The sequence below is a fragment of the Pteropus medius genome, unplaced genomic scaffold (genome assembly GCF_902729225.1).
Source record: "Pteropus medius unplaced genomic scaffold, Ma_sr-lr_union100, whole genome shotgun sequence".
Lineage (NCBI taxonomy): Eukaryota > Metazoa > Chordata > Mammalia > Chiroptera > Pteropodidae > Pteropus > Pteropus medius.
Genome location: NW_024351543.1, coordinates 15,803,031 through 15,821,719, shown reverse-complemented (window position 1 = coordinate 15,821,719; position 18,689 = coordinate 15,803,031). Strand labels below are relative to the sequence as shown.

The following is an 18,689-nucleotide window of genomic DNA, read 5'->3' as shown; positions in this document are numbered from 1 at the left end:
AAGGAAACAGAAATGTTCAACCTGAAAAAGAAATGATTTAGAGAAATGGGTTAAATGCCTACCAGGAATTTAAGAACTCTCATCTCATCAAGAAGGAATTGTTCTGTTATCTTTTGCTCTAGAGAGCAACATGAAAGCCAGTAAGTAGACATACAGGAAGGGCTCATATGACTTAATATAAAGAGTACATTAAAAAATACCCCAGTGTTTTGAGTTTATCCTAATAGATCTGCAGCTAGATCTATTTGGATTAGATTATGGGATGATTTATAGAGAATTAAGGTCCTTCTAGTGTAACATTTCAACCAGAAGTTTTATCTCTGTCTCTCAGGAATATTCCAGAAGAGGTTGTCATGCCAGATTAGACTACTTGTAGGCCTTTTTGTTGGAGAGAGAGGTGGGAAGGATATAATGTAAGGGAGATTGTGTGATAGGATGTAAGAGGTGGAGAATAGCTTAGTTTTGAAATGTGTATAATTGGAATAAAACAAATAGATGACAGAAGGGAAGGCATCTTCCATCATTTGGGAAAAAAATAATCTCAAAGTCTGTCCAGAATGACAAACAGAACTGTCAATATCCTGGAAGTTAAATTAAATCCCATATGCCTAGTGAGCTCACTGTCCTTCTGTTGTTTAATTTAAATGATTTTTTTATTGTTTGCCTGAATTTAATTGTTTTCTTTTTATTGAGATGATGGATGGGGAATCATATCTCATTCTACACTCCTCCAGCAGTTAATTTGACTAGGAAATTCTCATGGACCATTTTCTCATTGGCTAGCACTGAATCCAATCGTGAGAGGGCCTTGCAAACAAGTCCATGAGGAATTTTCATTGTAAGAGAGAAACATCTCTGTGCCAGAGTACCAAGGGACTTGTTCCGTGTGTGCTAAAACTGTGTTTCTGAAACTTTACTGCGTAAATGAATCACCTAGAGAACTTTGTAAAATGCAGATTCTGATTCAGCAACTTAGGACAAGGTTGAGATTCTGCATTACTGATGAGTTCCTAGGTAATACCTGCTGACACTGCTGATCTGGGGAACACGCTTTGAATAGCAGGGTGCCAAGATTCTTTCTGTACCGCACCACCAAAATTTATAAAGATGCAGAAACTGGAAGTCCCGAGTTAGAAAGTGTGCGTGTGTGTGTGTGTGTGTGTGTGTGTGTGTAACATATGGTGACTTGCACTATGTGCATGTGTGTTCGTGTGTCAGTGATGCAGTAAAAACAGAGAAAAGCTGAGAAGATGTAACAGAAGAAAGAGGCAGTTGTTTGCTCCTTATGGCATCCTCTGTCTTTCTCTGTAGGCATCCCAGCACGTTTGCACCTGGCGAGTGCCTTGACTTAGGCACGCTTCCTTTGCATGATCAGTGAACATATTCAGAACATATCCAATAAATATGTAGGAGACATCACAGCCATTTGTTCATAATCATCATTTTCTTTCTTATAACTGGATCCAACTTTACTACACATGTGGTTCAACTGAGTTATGTCTCTGAGAAGACAACGGCATCTAAACCAAACAAACGAAGGGCATTGCTCATGCCTCTCTTTTCTCAGAGCAGCCAAACCGACCACCTCCTTAGCCTTCTGCCTTATTCTTGTTTTGTTCACTTCAACTCTTCCGTACATTTTCTCTTAAATGTATTTCTGACATGGTTGTATTATTTTGCTTTTCCCAGAAAGAATTCTGGATCTCAAATAGTCGTGGGGAGAATGATTTCTCCAAAAACACATTGCCATAGGTCGTGTTACAAAAGAGACAAAGCAGATTGCAATCAGGCCACATCCCGAGGGATATTTTAATGCTTCTTTATGAGATTAGGACATTTTTGTTGTTGTTGGATATCTGCGAAATATATTAGTGAAAACTATTTTCTGTTAAGGTCTATTACAAAATAATACAGAAATATGTATTGAACATTTTCTATCTTAAAGGTATAATACTTTTAAGAGCTTGACAAACATTATCTCTTGTAAGCCTTACAACAACCCAGTGGAATTGCCTCTGGGGTGTCTTCAGTATGCAGATGAAGCTGAGACCCCAAATCACACAGGAACCAGCGAAGGGGATCTAAAATCAATCAGAATCCCATATTCTTAAAATCTAAGTTCTACTGCCTCTAAATATACAGAATGGTTTCTGTAAATTTTTAAATCTCAGGATCTACTTTGATTATTTTTTGTACTCCTATTGCCTGATGAAATGTTACTAGTTGGAGTCTAGACCAATTTTTTTTTACCTTCAAATTGTCAAAAAAGGTGACTTCTCTGTGTGCACTGAGAAAATCATGAAATTAGATCTCAGCTCAGTGTCATGTCTGGAAATATCATGCTTTGGAAGTGAAGTAACATGAAAGATACTAGCACATCACTCAGATTGCAGTCCTAGAACACGTGAGAAGTCCCTTCCAAGAGTAGCGGAGACTTCAGGATTTTAAATGTGGTCACTGTTGCAGAATATCCTGCTAAATTGTTAAAGCGAAATAAAGTGACCTTAAATGCCAGGCAGCAAACACAGCATGGCAAAGAAACGTGATTCCAGGATATGTCCCAGGTCTCCTAACTTGGGATAAAAATTGTCAAATAAGATGTTTTAACAAAATGTACTTTGTGTTAGTATGTTTGGAAATAATCTTTTTTTTTTTTTTTGACTGAGATTAAGAGTACTTTTAATGTTGTGAACCTCTTGCTCTTCCCGATACTCAGATTATTCCTTAAATATAAATTATTTTGTCAGAAAAGAAGCCACCTGTCCATGACTCTGTTTATATAGTAGAAGAGCTAGCATAGTGACTACTGGAGACCAAGAATCACTGAAACCAGGTATATAGAACCAGGCTAGATGAGGCTGTAGATTTATAAAAATTCTTTCTCTGGTAAAGTCGATGCCTCCAATTTTTTATTGTACTGGTTAGGGTCTTCAGCTCATGTTCAGTAAAAATAGCTGGGTAGGTGTTAGTGTACTTTTCCTGTTTTTAAAAGGAATGCATCTAACTTTTTCACATTAAAATAAGGTTTGCTGAAGATTGTTGGTATACATTTCTTATCAGGGTGTTTAGCTTTATAATATACTTTCTCTGTGACTAATGAATTAATCATGTTGATTTTCTCATTTATATTATTAAATGTGGTTAATGACACTAGTTGTTTTCTTTGTTTTTAAAGGCTATAACATACTTTCTTGGCAACCTGGTCTTGCTGTCTTATTTTTAAGTCCTCTACTAGATTCGGCTTGCTACTATCTCATTTAGAATTATGTTTTTAAATCATTGTACATGAGTGAGATTGTTCTGTAGTTTTCCTGTCATACTCTTCATGTCTGCTTTTGGTTGTTCTGCTTCCATAGACTGAATTGCCTTGGTACATTTTTCCTAGTGTCTTAAAGAGTTGTGCGAAATTGAAACGACCTGTTTCTTGAAAGTCTGGCAGCACTCAACTTCATCTGGGAGTGGTATGTGTTTCGGGTTTGGGGGGAAGATTGTTGCTCAAATGTTTGGGGTTAATTTTCTCTCACTTTTTATTTCAAAAAATTTAAATGTTCAGAAGAGTTGAAAGAATGGTACAGCAAACGCCTATGCACCCTTTCTCCTTCTCAGTATTTACCCCACGTTAACATTTTACCACATCCTCATCTCTCTCGGCGTGAGCGTGCACACACGCAGGTGCGCCTTACACAGTCCATACGCACATTTCCCCAAAGCATTGGGGCTGTTGCTGTGGCTTAAATTCAGGATCCAGTCAAGGACTACACATTGCATTTGGCTATTTTTCCTCTTCACCGTTTCTTGTTCTTTATGGCGTTGGCTTTGAACAGGTCAGGCAGTTTATTTTATAGAGGCACATTTTGGATTCGTCTGATGGCTCCTGCTTTATCAGATTATTTTTATTAAATTGAGATATAATTGACATATAACATTATATTAGTTTCAGATGTACAACATAATGATTCGATATGTGTATTTATTGTGAAATGATCACCACAATAAGTCTAGTTAAAATCCGTCACCACGCATAGTCACGAATGTTTTTTCTTGTGATGGGTACTTTAAGATTACTCTCTTAGCACTTTCAAATATGCAATACAGTATTATTAATTATAGTCACCACGTTGTACATTATATCCTCCGGACTTATTTTATAACTAGAAGTTTGTACCTTTTGACCCCTTTTATCCACTTTTCCCACTTTCTACTCCCCACCTCTGGTAACCACCAATCTGTTCTCTGTATTCTGTATTCATGAGTTTGGTTTGTTGGTTTGTTTGTTTAGGTTCCACGTGTTAGTGATATCATGAGGTTTTAGTCTTTCTCTGACTCATTTCACTTAGCTTGGCACCCTCGAGGTTCATCCATGTTGCCACAAATGGTAGGAATTCCATCCTTTTTTATGGTTGAATAGTATTCTATTTGTGTGTGTGTGTATGTGTGTGTGTGTGTGTGTATGTGTGTGTGTGTGTGTGTGTGTACACAATGTATCTATTCATTCATCGATGACCACCTACGTTGTTTCCATGTCTTGGCTATTGTAAATAATGCTTCAGTGAACATAGGAGCGCATATAACTCTTTGTGATAGTAATTTTTGTTACCTTCATATTGATTAGATTCTGACTAAACATTTCATAAGGATTTTACTGGTATTTTTATTGTAGGAAGATTTCGGGGGTGCAGTTCTGCAAAAATCAAATTTTGACATGTATATTCAATCATATTAATATCAAGAAAACTAATTTCACAGTAAAAGGCTACCAAAAAAAGATTTAAAAATTAAAAAGGTCATACTGTGGAGAGATTTTTTTAATTATTCATTCATTTTCTTTAATATTTGTAAGATTATTCAAGTTTTATAGTTTTTCTTATGTCAGTTTTGGTAAGTTACACATATATATTTTTAGGACTTGGACCATTCTTGTCTAAGTTTTCGAATTTCTTAGCAATATAGTTTTCATGGAGTTTTCTTGTTCTTTGAATTTTTGCAGCATCGAAAACTCTGTCCCCTCTGCACCTTCGTTTCATTATCAGTGTCACCAAGGTTTTCATGTTGCATCAGTCATTATCTGCTGCCATCGTGGGATGTTGTTGATTCTTCCTCTTCTGTCTTTGTTTTCTATTTCACCAGTTTCAACTTTTATCTGTCCTGTCTTTTTTCTTCTTCTTCTTCTTCTTTTTTTTTTTTTGGCTCTATAATTGTGTCCTTCGTCTGAATTTTAATTTTAAACCCTTCGTTGGCTTACTATCCTGATAGCTGCCAGAAACATCTTTCTTCAGTGAAAACTCTCTCCCTCCAAATGTACCACTAACTACATTGCAAGGCTCCTCTGCTTTGACCTCAGGTCACTTGTATTTTTCTCTGTTTCCATTTCTATGAAATGAGAATAATAATACGTAGCCAGCAGTGTGGTTACAAGGATTCAAAATAAATCATATAAAACACAGAATATGGCACTTAGTAGGTGCTCAATAAATGAATGCTGCACTTTTAATATTTTAATTAACATAATGGCTTGCGACAGGAAATACTCCCTTCCCCCAGCTCTCTCTCTTTACCACAGTTTCTTTGGATCCCAGCCAGTTGCACGTATATATCCTGTTGCTTTAGATGAACATGTTTGTGTGTGAAAATCTTTGTGGTTAGAGGGTCACTGCCAACTTCACAAGAATCTCTGTAGTCATGTGATATTCATTAGTATAGCAGTGCACCAAGGTTTGCAGAAAACAATCATCTGTATCTCTTTCTATCGTTTGTATAAATTAGTACTTTGGTAAATTTTTGCCCCAAACACCTTCATTGTGTGGAGGATCCCATCTCTCCAATTCATCTATGTTAATTTGGTTTCATTAAGACATGACCTGCATAGGCTTTTTCTTTTTTTTTCTTAACGCCTACAGCACCCAGTATTCCTAGGTGGTCTCTCATCCAAGTACTAACCAAGCCCGACCCTGCTTAGCTTCCAAGATCAGATGAGATCCGACACATTCAGGTTGGCATGGCCGTAAACTAGGCTTTTTTTATTACGTTGATCTTAATTTAGTATCTTTTTTACTGTATGATATTTTTAAATCATTAATTATAGAGGTTCAGTTTAAGTTCCTTTTAGCAATTATTGGACTCAAGCATAACAAAGGACTCGAAAGAGGTTAGGCACAGCCTGTCTTCATTGTTGTGTGTGTGTGTGTGTGTGTGTGTGTGTGTGTGTGTGTGTGTGTGTGTGTGTTATTAGGGAACTTGTTTAATTTTAAATCACTCCAGAAAATGTATACCATGGAATTTCCTCTTGAGGTTTCTGCCAGTTTGTACTTTTTTTATAACATACTAACATTTATCTTTGACATTTGTCTTTAAAAAATATTTATCAAGACTGACATTTGCAAACGGCTGCTTATTTGCAACTAAGTCTGACTTCCCTATGTGGGGCATATTTGGTAGAAATTTTCAGAATTAATCAATGGACCTCTGGGTTTATTGCTAGGGCGACAGCTAGCTGGCATGGAAAGAAGGAGTCACTCAGAGCTGGGAGAAACAGGCTCTCCTGCTTGCCCTCGCAGAAGTCATCGTAACTCAATTTTCTCTCTCTCTCTCTCTCTCTCTCTCTGTCTCTCTCCTTTCCTTCCCTCCTTCCCTCCCTCCCTCTCTTTCTTCTTTTCACTTTCCTCTTCCTCTCCCCCGGCCTCGTCCTCTCCCTCTTTCTAAAGTGAGATAATGCTTATAAAGTGAATTGCTCAGTACCTACCTTAATAAAGCACATTATTTGGTAGTTATCTTAATTATTGTTAAGAGAGATCAAAGAAGGGCTTCCCATCATTTTCCACTGAGCGCTCCTTCGCATGTGACAAAAGCTGTGACAGAATCCACCATTACTCATGGGGAACACAGCACATCATGCCAGGAGGATTTATCAGTGGCACCAGTTTCCTCCCTTACTAACTTCCGCAAGAAACAGACGAATCTCAAAATCTCTGCTCTAGGAAATCCTGGCAAAGAGACAAGAGCTGGAGAGCTAGAGAGCTGGAGAGCTGCAGTGCCTTCACTCTGCCAAGGGCTGTTCGCTTTTTTTGTGCGTGTGCCATGGACTTCTTGGAAGTCTGGTGAAGCCTGCAGACCCTTAGCCAGAGTGATGTTTTCAATAAAATGTAGAAAATATAATACATGAGATTTAAAAAAATGAATGACATTGAACTGCAATGACCACAGATTTTTAAAAATATATTCATGCTATAGTAATATCTGCTTCTATAGTAATGTCTTAAATAATAAAATCTAGCATCGGATCTAAAAAATTGAAATGTCTAAATGATGAGTATAAATGGTATGCCAAGCCATCTACAACAAATGTAATATGGCATGAAAATAACTGTGCCTTTTATTGGTGACAAAGTCATAGGTATGGCTAATATTAGGAAATGTTACATTTTAGCTAAAGATTAGAGAAAAGAAAAAGATGTAAATGTTGCCCATTTAAATTCACAGAGCCATTGAATTCTATACATGGAGTCCAGGCTAAGAGCTTCATTTTTTATGAACCTTGGAGAAATTCCCTTTATTTATAATACCCGCCAGAACTACATCTAGCTCAATGTTGCATAACAAGAGCGTGTAATGTGAATGTCACGTTGTGAGCACTATTACCTATACATCCAAGAAACAACTGATGGAAGATTCCAGTCATTCAACAATTATATCTTGGTCCACCTATGTTCTAGGCCCTGGGATAGGCATTGAGAAAAGAAAGAGAAATATTTTAGAGTCCTTCCTTATGTAAGACATTTTTGTTCCCAGGTAGGGAAAAGATGCATATTTGCAAGGATACCACTCAGCTGTGGTTTTTAGCTAAGATCAAGGGGAACAGTCTGCACACCCAGAATATGCCCTTCTATACACATTATCCAGGAATTGCCGATGTCACTTAATGGATGGCTGTAAAATCACTCAGTCTAGCTCCCAATGAAGAACCCCACTTTATCAAATCGAGAGGTTATATAAAATCATTATGAATTGGCTCTCACCAATGTGAAGTTTCGAGACAGCATGGGTTAAGAGCTGGGGTCAAGACTGGGGGTCTCACTAATCAAACAGAGCAGAGCTCTTTTCAAAGATCGGCTTCGCTATTGCTGACATTTATGATCTTAGGACATTATTTAAACCATCTGAACCTTAGGTTCCCCATCTGTAAAATGGGGTTCATAATAATAGCAGTTTCTGCCTCCTAGGGGTGTTCTGTCGATTAAATATGAATACCATAAAGAAATTCTTAGGACACAGCCAGGTTCATACAAAGAATTCTATTTATGAGTTTCTGTGTAATTGGGGGCCAGCAAAAAAATTCTTCCTGCAGGTCTCTGAGTAAAGAAGATGGTAGCTTTTACCTACATCGACAGCTGTTGGTTTTTCTAGTAGCAGCCTGAGGGTTAATACTGTGAGAGGGTGTGGGTGGTTCTGTTTAGATACAGCCACATCCCAAAGCTTCCTTTCAGCCCCCCTTTGCTATTGTTAGGGTTTTTCACCACCTCTTTGAAGTTTCAAGATTGACAGATGTTATTCAATAATTCCCTCCCCACCAGATTTTTACATGTAGATTTTCAAAAAGTAAACACAGGAAATAAGAGGGGAAAGTAAAACTTTGGTTTCTGACCATGAAGGGGGAAGGGAGATATTTCTAGAGACTTCTTCAATCAATGCTTACATAAATTTCAGGGGATTTCTGTTTTTGTGTTTCTCTTAGCCTGAAAAAGAACAAAATTTAGCAAGGAAGGCCCTTTTCATATACGGCCAGGAATTATAAAATAAACTTATGAGTGATAAACGAACAGTTCTTTTGGATGTTTGGCACTCTTTAAAGAATTGGAAACATAGCTAAGTATTCAGTTAATATTTAAAATGTTCTAATTGTGTCGTTTCTTCATATGTAAAAGAGAATATTCACAATGGATCAAAATGAAGTCTCTTCAAATTCTGCCAATGTCTTACAGGTCATTAAAATAATACCTATAGAAGAGGGATCAGCAAACTTTTTGCAAAGGAGAAGGTAGTAAATATTTTAGGCTTTCTGGGCCAGATATGATCTCTGTTGCACGAATGTCTTAGTTTCTTCTTCTTTTTTAAAAATTTATTTTTTCATTGAGGCGACGTTGATTAATAATGTTGGTTAATAATGTTATATAAATTTCAGGCTACAACATTATAATTCAATATCTGCATACTGTATTGCGTGCTGACCACCAAAAGTCTAGTTTCCATCCATTACCATATATTTGACCCCCTTTACCCATTTTGCCCTTCCCCTTCACCTCTGGTAACCACTAATGTGTTGTCTGTATCTATGTATTTGTTTTTATTTTGTTTTGTTTCTATTTGTTTTATATTCCACATAGGAGCGAAATCACACTTTTTTTTGTTCCTTTCAGTCTGATTTATTTCACTTACCATAATACCCTCTAGGTCCATCTATGTTGTCACAAATGGCGATGTTTCATCTTTTTATGGCTGAGTAGTATTACATTGTGAGGCGTGTGTGTGTGTGTGTGTGTGTGTGTGTATTTGGTTCTGCGTATACTATGATCAAAATAGGCCTGGCCTTTACCCGTGTAAACATACGTTCTCATGGGAGAGAAAAGCAATCAGAGAATCAAACCAACTTATGATTATAAGACATCTCGTATAGTTACAGACAAGCAGGTACTTGAAGCAAACACATGCATTGGACACTTCAGGTAAGAGAAGGAGAGTTATAGGGAGGGAATGTTGTTTTCAGCTGTTGCACCCGAATATTATTTCATCTGTCCCCTTAGTTTTGCTCTCCAGGCTCACGCTTTGCCAGACAACAGGGCCAGTCCCTGCATCTCCGCAGAGCTTTCTTTTCTTTGCGGTTCCAATCCTTTCTGTTAGTGCCACTTCCACCCCTGGTCTCACCTGTCCTTTGTTCCAGTCAAGCCTCCCAGTGTGAGTAAGAATTCAGGTTTTCAAGAGTCAAATTATATCCCTTTTCCTATTGATTTTAATGCATTAATGTATCTTTTCTCAAAATACTGATTTTTTTTTGAATTATTGGTTTTAAGGTTACTTTTCCAGGTTTTAGTGGCATCAGATTGACATAAGATCTAAAATTTTCATCTAGAATTTATAGTTAGTGGAAATTAACGTTTCCACTCAGAATTTACTGTAAAAATAGATCGTGAATCATATGGAACCTAAAAACTTCAATTTGACACGGTACCAGCTTCATTTCTCACTGTGCTTCATTAAGTGATGGAATCAAATACAATTTAGGTAATGGGTTCCCTTCAAAAGATTATGGTTATCCTCTAGACCAGGGGTCCCCAACCCCTGGGCCGTAGACCAGTACCGGTCAATGCCCTGTTAGGAACGGGGCCGCACAGCAGGAGGTGAGCAGCGGGTGAACGCGAAGCTTCGTCTGTATTTGCAGCCGCTCCCCAGCACTAGCATCACCGCCTCGGCTCCACCTCAGATCCTCAGGCATTAGATTCTCATAGGAACACCCTTCCCTGGTGCCAAAAAGGTTGGGGACCGCCGGTTTAACCAGCTCCAGCCAAGGCCAGCACATGAAATGAAGTTTGATATACATGACGTTATAGCGAGATGGCTGGTGCTGAGGGCTCCTCCATCAACCCACAGGGCCTGATTCAATGGTCCAAGTTTCCTTTTTTAACTCCTCTCACCTCTGTGGTAATATTTCCATGATTGGCTATTAAGTATTTCTGTCCTGTGAAACTACAAATTGCATGCATACTGAAAAGAGGAATACTGGGGGAATAGAAGGAAACCAATTTCCAGAGACCCTTTCCACAGCTTCCTCTTTCCACCACCGACAGGCCCAGAGCCGATGCTTAAGGGTAGCGTGGATGTTGATCAGAACAGACAAACTGGAGTTTAGAAAAGAACAAAGGCTATGGCAGTGCGTGGCAATCTCTTTGTTTTTACCAGATCGTACACGCCAGATATTGGAGGCAAGAGTTGTCATTTTTTTCTATATTCCTAAAGCCTCCTGCAGTACCTTGACTGAAGTGTAGTCAACACTTAGTAAATCCTTTGTTCATTTATTCAACACTTATTGAGGACCTGATGTCTGCCAGGTGCCGTTTACAGTAGTGAAGAAGAAAGACATGGTCCCTGCCAGCATGGAGTTGGTTGGCTAAGGGTGAAGAAAGTAGGGAAAGACAGATATAAAACCACTCAGTAGAGTCACAGTTATTTAATTTAAATTGTACTAAATTGTTACATAGAAAAAATGTAAGGTGCTGTGAGAGTATATAAAATAAAATATTTTCCAAGTTTCCCTAGATTTCTTTAAGGGTGTGACATTCAAGCTGAAGCTTGAGGAAAGAGTTAGAGACGTCGAATGGATGGCCAGACGCAGGGAAAAGTGGACAGGTGTATGCTAACGTCCATCCCTAGAAGAAAAATTCACAACATACTATTTACAAAAACTATACCGATGTGAGAACCTCAAGACAATTGAGGTGTGCTCCCACTTTCTCACAGTGCACACCAACTCAACCCAACTCTTTCTCTCCTTTGTTTTGTTTCCATATCAGAAAATTCCACCAACAACCCTGACTTGTTGTCAGTCATATTCCAAGTGACAGGCGTCAGCCTCCTCCCACCACTGGGCATCGCCATAGCCGTCATCATCACCTTCTACTGCTACCGTGTTCACCGGAAGCAGAAGCTGACCCCGTCCTGGGAGACCAACAAGCCACGGAAGCTCATGGAGTTCAGCGAGCATCTTGCCATCATTATGGAAGACGACCGCTCCGACATCAGCTCCACGTGCGCCAACAACATCAACCACAACACGGAGCTGCTGCCCATTGAGCTGGACACCCTGGTGGGCAAAGGTCGCTTCGCCGAGGTCTACAAGGCCAAGCTGAAGCAGAACACTTCGGAGCAGTTCGAGACTGTGGCAGTCAAGATCTTCCCTTATGAGGAGTATGCCTCCTGGAAGATGGAGAAGGACATTTTCTCAGATATCAATCTGAAACATGAGAACATCCTCCAGTTCCTGACGGCCGAAGAGCGGAAGACGGAGTTGGGGAAGCAATATTGGCTGATAACCGCTTTCCATGCCAAGGGCAACCTACAGGAGTACCTCACGCGGCACGTCATCAGCTGGGAGGACCTGCGCAAGCTGGGCAGCTCCCTGGCCCGGGGCATTGCTCACTTGCACAGTGACCACACCCTGTGTGGGAGGCCCAAGATGCCCATCGTGCACAGGGACCTCAAGAGCTCCAATATCCTGGTGAAGAATGACCTGACCTGCTGCCTGTGTGACTTCGGGCTTTCCCTGCGTCTGGACCCCACACTGTCTGTGGATGACTTGGCCAACAGTGGGCAGGTAAGTTAGCCTGGATCCCCCTTACCATGTCCCTGACCCGACCCTTCCTCTTTATCCCTGTCTCTTGCTTCTAGTCTCAAACAGTCTTGCTCTCTGGACACTTGTCTGTGTCCCACTCTCCTTTGACAGGGTGCCATTGCTGATGAGTGGAATTTCTTATCCTATTTCTTCATATCCTCCTCAGTTTAGGACATTTTCTCCTTGAGTTGATCCATATTTCTTTTCCATTTGCAAATTATTTTTCTTTGCTTCAAACACTGTTAGTACTTTACCTCTATCATTCTCCTCTCCTTATGGTTGTACTCAGCCCATTCTACTCTGTACTCTTGGCAGGTATATTGGTTATTTTTTTATTTTAATTTTCCTACCATTCTAGAAGTCAATCTCCTTGAAGTCCAAATCCATGTCCATTTGGTCACAGCTAGCACAACACCTTGAACAGTCAAAGTGACCAGCGAGTATTTGTTGTGAGTGATGGATTGAGTGAATGACTCGATTGCACTTTTGAAGCATCTCACAGATTAAAACAGAAATCTTTTTAGCTGAGAAGGTATTGGAAAGTGACAAGAAATACCAAGATATCCTTTATGAATGACAGAGCCCCATGTTTTCATGCTAGAGGCTGTGGATTCGAGTGGAGTCTCAAGAGCACCACCGTTTTCTCTAACCAGGAGCAGGGACGTGCTTCTGAAGCATTTAGTTACTGCTCAGTCAGCTCTCTGGGTCTGTGGCTACACACAGCCAGTCTTGAGGTAAACATGCTGAAACACGGACAGATGAATGTGCCAGGATAATGAGTCATGCCATGACCTATTAAAAATAAAAATTTCTTCTAACGCATGCCAACAAGAAAAATTCCTTGGGATAATATCAACTCACTTGGCCTTCCTTAGACACTTGAGAAGGTAGACTTCATTGTTGTTTAGTCAAGCTATATGTGCTGCATTATGAAATATTTCAAGTGATTCCTTCTCTAGAAATATTTTTTCCTTTTTTCCTTTGTATCCCAATGTTTTCATATTATCAGTTATCGTCTAGATAAAACTACATAAAGATCCAGATTTGATCTTTCACTATTTTCATACAGTTTAATTTAGTAGAGATTTTATGAAACTATACTATTTCCTTGGCACACTAGAATGTGCCGTAGGCTAAACAAAGAAGATTAAGACAATCCTTAAGTGACAAAAACTAATGGCAATTATTATTATTTTCACCATAAATCTTGGAATTTTGAGAATGAAAAGATATTTAATTCATAAAGCAAAAATAAACGTCTAAAGTCTCACAGATGTTGACTCCCAGATTATCTGCAAGGATGTTATTGTATAATATGGTGACATATATCATGGGTTAGACAAGGCAGTTCTGGGGTTTGGCATTTCCTTATTTTGGCATGCTTTGTCTATATTCTTTAAAGGGTTTTTCAGGAAGTGAACACCTATTTTTAAAAATAATTACATACTCTCTACCTTTCTATGCAGCTGTCATTATTTTTAAAAAGCGTTGTACTTTTGAAAGGTTATCTACCCAGGTAGGGGATAAATACCAGCTACATTTTGAAAATAAAAATGCAGTTGGTATTAAATAATGGGCCTCGATGTCTGTTTTTGCTTTAGGTGGGAACTGCCAGATACATGGCCCCAGAAGTCCTTGAGTCCAGGATGAATTTGGAGAATGTCGAGTCCTTCAAGCAGACAGATGTCTACTCAATGGCGCTGGTGCTCTGGGAGATGACGTCTCGCTGCAATGCTGTGGGAGGTGCGTATGGACCCCCCATCTTGGTGCTGCGGTGGGCGTGCCTTCAAAACGATCAAAAAATGATTCTAGGATTGCAAAAGCGTTTACTCTGCAATGAGGGCTAGCTGAGGTCTGGTAGTACACAGCCATTCCAGAACCATTTGGAATTGTGCTAAAAAGTGTAGGTTTTGAAGCCAAAAGCCATGTTTGGTGTATAAAGCTTTTTTTTTTTTTTTTTTTTTTAATCTTCTTTCTTGAAGTATAATTAGTTTTCTCTCTTGCCATAGCTCTCCACAGATATTTACATATCTGGTAAGAAATGAACACTAATAATGTAAGAATTATGTTTACTTACCAAGTAGATACTATTATCTAGAAAAGTATCTGCTATATATATATATATATTTTTTGTATTTTAAGGTTTTTCAGAATTTAAGGTCCAAGAAATGGATTTGACTCAAAATGTACTTTTATGGACATGACTTGCCTTTGTTAGGCAAACAAGCAGAATGGTTTGATGTTTTGTTTAGGTTTTGAAAAATCTAGTGAAGAGAAGTTCTTGAAGAATGCAGCGTTCTTCAGGGGCGCAGGGGGGATGTTATTGTTTTAGAAAGTATTGTCCCCTGAACCTTCCCAGACATGGGAATGGCTGAGATCCACATTACTTTATGCTTTTCTGACTCTCCTCTCAGCAGTCTTCTTCAATTTGTGACAGGTGTCAGTCTATCTTTGTCCTTCATGACCTTGACACTTACAAAGAATTTAGACCAGTTATTTTATAGATGGTCTCTCGCTTTGGGTTTCTCTGATGTTTTCTTACGGTTAGAGTGAGATCGTATATTTTGGGTAAGAATACCCCAGAAATAACATGCGCTTCTCAGTGTCTCATCTTGGGGACACAAGATGTCAGTGTGACTGTTCAATTGGAACACTTGGTGAAGGTGGCACCTGTAATTATTTTTTCCCATTTGTAATTAATACATATTATAGGAAGGTGATCTGACCTGTTTCTAAAGATACTAAACATCTGTAGAGTAAGGATACTAGACCTGTTTCTTATCATAATTTTACCTAATTTTAGGATCCATCACTAGTTCTTACCTGTAATAATTATTACTGTAATGTTTTCCTAGCAGTGATTTTCTATTTTTTTATTCCTTCTACATTGATTATAGATATTCTATTGTAAGGAAGATCTGTCTTTTTGCCATCCCCTGTTATTCATTTAATCATATATTTATGTTAGTATGGAGTTATAGATATTTTATTATGTGGGTATTCAATATTATGAATAATTATTTTTGCTGCTCAGATTGCCACAGCTTTGGGTATTGGGACAAACTACCCAACATTTTGTCCAAGGTGGATTTGGTTGACATTGTTGCTGGCTCTGATTCTTCATCCTGTTTAGAACATGCTTAGCCAACTTTCCAGGATGGGTCCAGGCCACCGCCTCCCACGAGGCACCTTGCTGTACCATCATCACCTAGTTCCCTGAGTCCCTGCATGGGGACAGCAATTCCTATTTGGCTGACACCGTTATTTTCTGGTTTCTTGCCTGAGATTTCTTCCCGCATAGCACTTTTAAAAGTAACTTGGTTTTTCCTTGCACAGTGAAATTGTTTAACCAAGTTTCAACCACTGAGAATAATTTTCTGTTTGAAAGCTTTGACAGTTCCAAAATGAATCCTTAGACCGGTATGAGTTGTGTTAAGAGATGATGCTGTTGTCACTGTCAGAATAAATTTACCTAAATTTTGGTATCTTTCCTATCCTTTCAAACCGGTTATTCTATAAACATGAGCTGAAGATTGTGTCTCCGTCTTCCGCTCTGTCAGGGCAGCCAGCTTATTAGGGCCCTGCGTGAGCGCCCTGCCTTCACTGCTGTTGATGATGGAAGCCCTTTCCTGTTGATATTTGCTGAGTGTGGAAGAATCCGGGCTAATGGAGAAGAACCGGGCTCACCGACTTTTATGAGGTCTAAAAACAGTCTGGTATAAACAAGTTTTCCCAAGGAAGGAACAGGATCTCATTTGTTCAGCTTGTCTCAGAAAACCTTTCATAACCTTTAGGGTAAGAACAGACAGCATTTGGGGAACAGGAAAGAGGCCATCCCGGTTCTCATTTTGTTTGATCTTCAGCCCACGGTCTTGTTTCTCTCATCTCCACTCAGGCTGAAAAAACTAGAGCTATTTATCTACCTTAATTTTTGTCCAACAAAAAACCTTTTACTCGATTAAGTGTGTGAACTCACATATTCAACCTTTTCTTTTAACTTCTTTTAAGAGCTTTTTTCCTTTTTATTTTGTCTTAAAAATCTTAAAGTCAGATTTCTTAGCCTTGTCTTAATTTTAGACTTTTCTTTTACATTTAAAGAGTCCTTTGGAAGGTGTGTAAAGGCCGAAGGTGGATGTGTTCTCTCCTAGCTGTTATAGAAACACACAAGGAAAGACAGGTCTTGCTCTCAAGAAGCATGTAGTCTGCCGATGAAGCACTTTTATTTTTTTCCCCTTACTTTTAAAAAATTTATACGTGCTGACACATTTATCACCTTACAAAGGCAATCAATAATAATTCCCTCTAGTTGATGTTGGGCTTTAAATGTATAAGGTGTTAGACAGAAGGCAGGATGGGAAAGGGCTTTCCTTAAAGCTTAAACTTCTTTTCTGTGACTTGAACACAACATATGCAACTGCTGTTTTTTATTGGCAGTCTCATTTCAAAAAAGGAAATACGGAATATGCTTTCCTTCGTATGAGGAATTATAGATCAGTATTTTAGTTCACAGCATAGCTCAACTAATATTCCATCCAGTTTATTCTAAGTGGGAGAACATCTAACTGAATGAAGTAGGACCGAGCATCAGGGGACAGACAGTCTTGCAGGAGAAAGTGAAATTCCACCTTTCCTGCTTTCAAGTGACGCCATTCTGTTCTTAGGGTTGATCCCAAACCCTTCTGCCAAGCCTGGCCCTTGCCAGCCTCTCTAGGCTCCTCTTCACAAAGCACTCTCGTTCTGCAGTCATCTTTATGGATTTCTTTTAGGTCCTACCTCCAGGCTTTGTCTCCTGCTGTTTGCTGGGACAGGAACACAGAAATCGACTTATAAACAGGCAGTGCCATTTGGTTATGGTTTGTGCTGCAGGAAGGTAAAGCAGAGGGCACCGGAGACTGAACGTCCACATTAGCAAGGTCAGGCCCTGGGGGACAAGTCAGCTCTCAAAGGATGGGTGAGACTCAGGAGTGTCCTCTTAAGTTGCTTCTCTGCCTGCCAGCCTCTCCTCTGTGCAGAGCAGCACAGGGGAAATGGGAGAAAGTGGTGGCATTGCACCCAGAAATCCTCACTCCTACCAGGCGAGAGAATGCAAACGTGGCAATAGCAGCCTTCTGAAGCCAACTGGTGCAACTTCCTAAGCACAAACTTCCACCTTGGTGCTTAAGAGATGGGTTGTCGTAACTGAAGAGGAGGGCTTTCTTGGTAGCGGTAGGTCTGGTCACAAAATCAAATGCAAAGGAATAATAGCTACCATGACGTGGGCACTTGCTTCAGGGATCAGCTCACTTAATCTAGCAAGGACTCTTTGAAGTATATACTGTTATTAGCCCCATTCTACAGATGAGGAAACTGAGGCTTCAGGAGGTGGGAAAGCTGTGGAGCCAGGAATCAAAACCCTGTGTGTGACTCTAGCCCACAGGCCCTAACCCTTCCTGGTATGTGCTGGCCTGACCTACAGAGAACATGTTTAATAAATGGTGGGCATGATTACCATTATTATTATGGATGAGGTAGTCAGTACTAATTTGTGCATCTTGGCCTTGGACTCGAAGCCTTTCTGGAAGCGATCTGACAAGACAGTCACACATTGGGGAATATTCAGTGATGGCCTCATTTCTGACGTTTTCCAGTGATTGGCTTCCCTGTCTCCAGATGATTCTCTGTTCCTAGAATCCCAAAGCTGTTAAATGTATAGCATGTTGCAGGCTCTGTGCCTTGAAGTCTGGAATAATGTCCTTATTCTTAAATATCTCTGAAGATGTGTTCATTCATTGGTTCACTCAACAAATATTTATTGAGTACCTATTCCATGACAGGAATTATTAAAAAACAAACAAACAAACAAAAAACAGTCTCTCTTCTTAAGGGACAGAGGGTCTATTGAAGAGCTAATATCCTAGAAAGGCAGGTGATGAACAAGTAGGTATATAATAGAACATTGGGGTGGGTATGGTAACTTTAGAAAGAGAAAATAAAGCAGAGAGTATTATTTCAGATACTTTGACCATCTGAAAGAAGAGTAGCAAAGAAACACCAAGAAAACAGGGCTTCACAGTTGTTTGAAGAGGGAACAAGACAGGAGGAGGTGATTGGTGTGGTACTGTTTTATAAAGGAGAAAAGTCTTGAAATCTCCATTCAGCAGCGACAAACCGAGACTGGTTCTCTTTTACAAAGAAATCTCTGTTAGCAGCTTTGGGGTTGTTTGGTGTTCATGCAAGCGTTTGTGGGGTATGTGGGAGGCAGATGAAGGCAGGGTGCCTCTCTGGACCCCCCCTGGCAAGCACAGCAGGCACAGTATTCATGTCATCCCCAGCC

General features: G+C 39.5%; 1 protein-coding gene and 1 pseudogene across 1 annotated transcript in view; one reads left to right on the top strand and one right to left on the bottom strand.

The window, feature by feature from the left end:
* Positions 1–18,689, top strand: part of TGFBR2 (transforming growth factor beta receptor 2) — an 81,559-nt gene that overhangs the window by 50,714 nt on the left and 12,156 nt on the right. The window contains exons 4-5 of the mRNA XM_039843481.1: positions 11,559–12,358; positions 13,978–14,119. Of these exons, the coding sequence (XP_039699415.1) occupies positions 11,559–12,358; positions 13,978–14,119 (942 nt within the window). The remainder of the gene's footprint in view (positions 1–11,558; positions 12,359–13,977; positions 14,120–18,689) is intronic.
* Positions 5,889–6,007, bottom strand: LOC120586853 (uncharacterized; annotated as a pseudogene).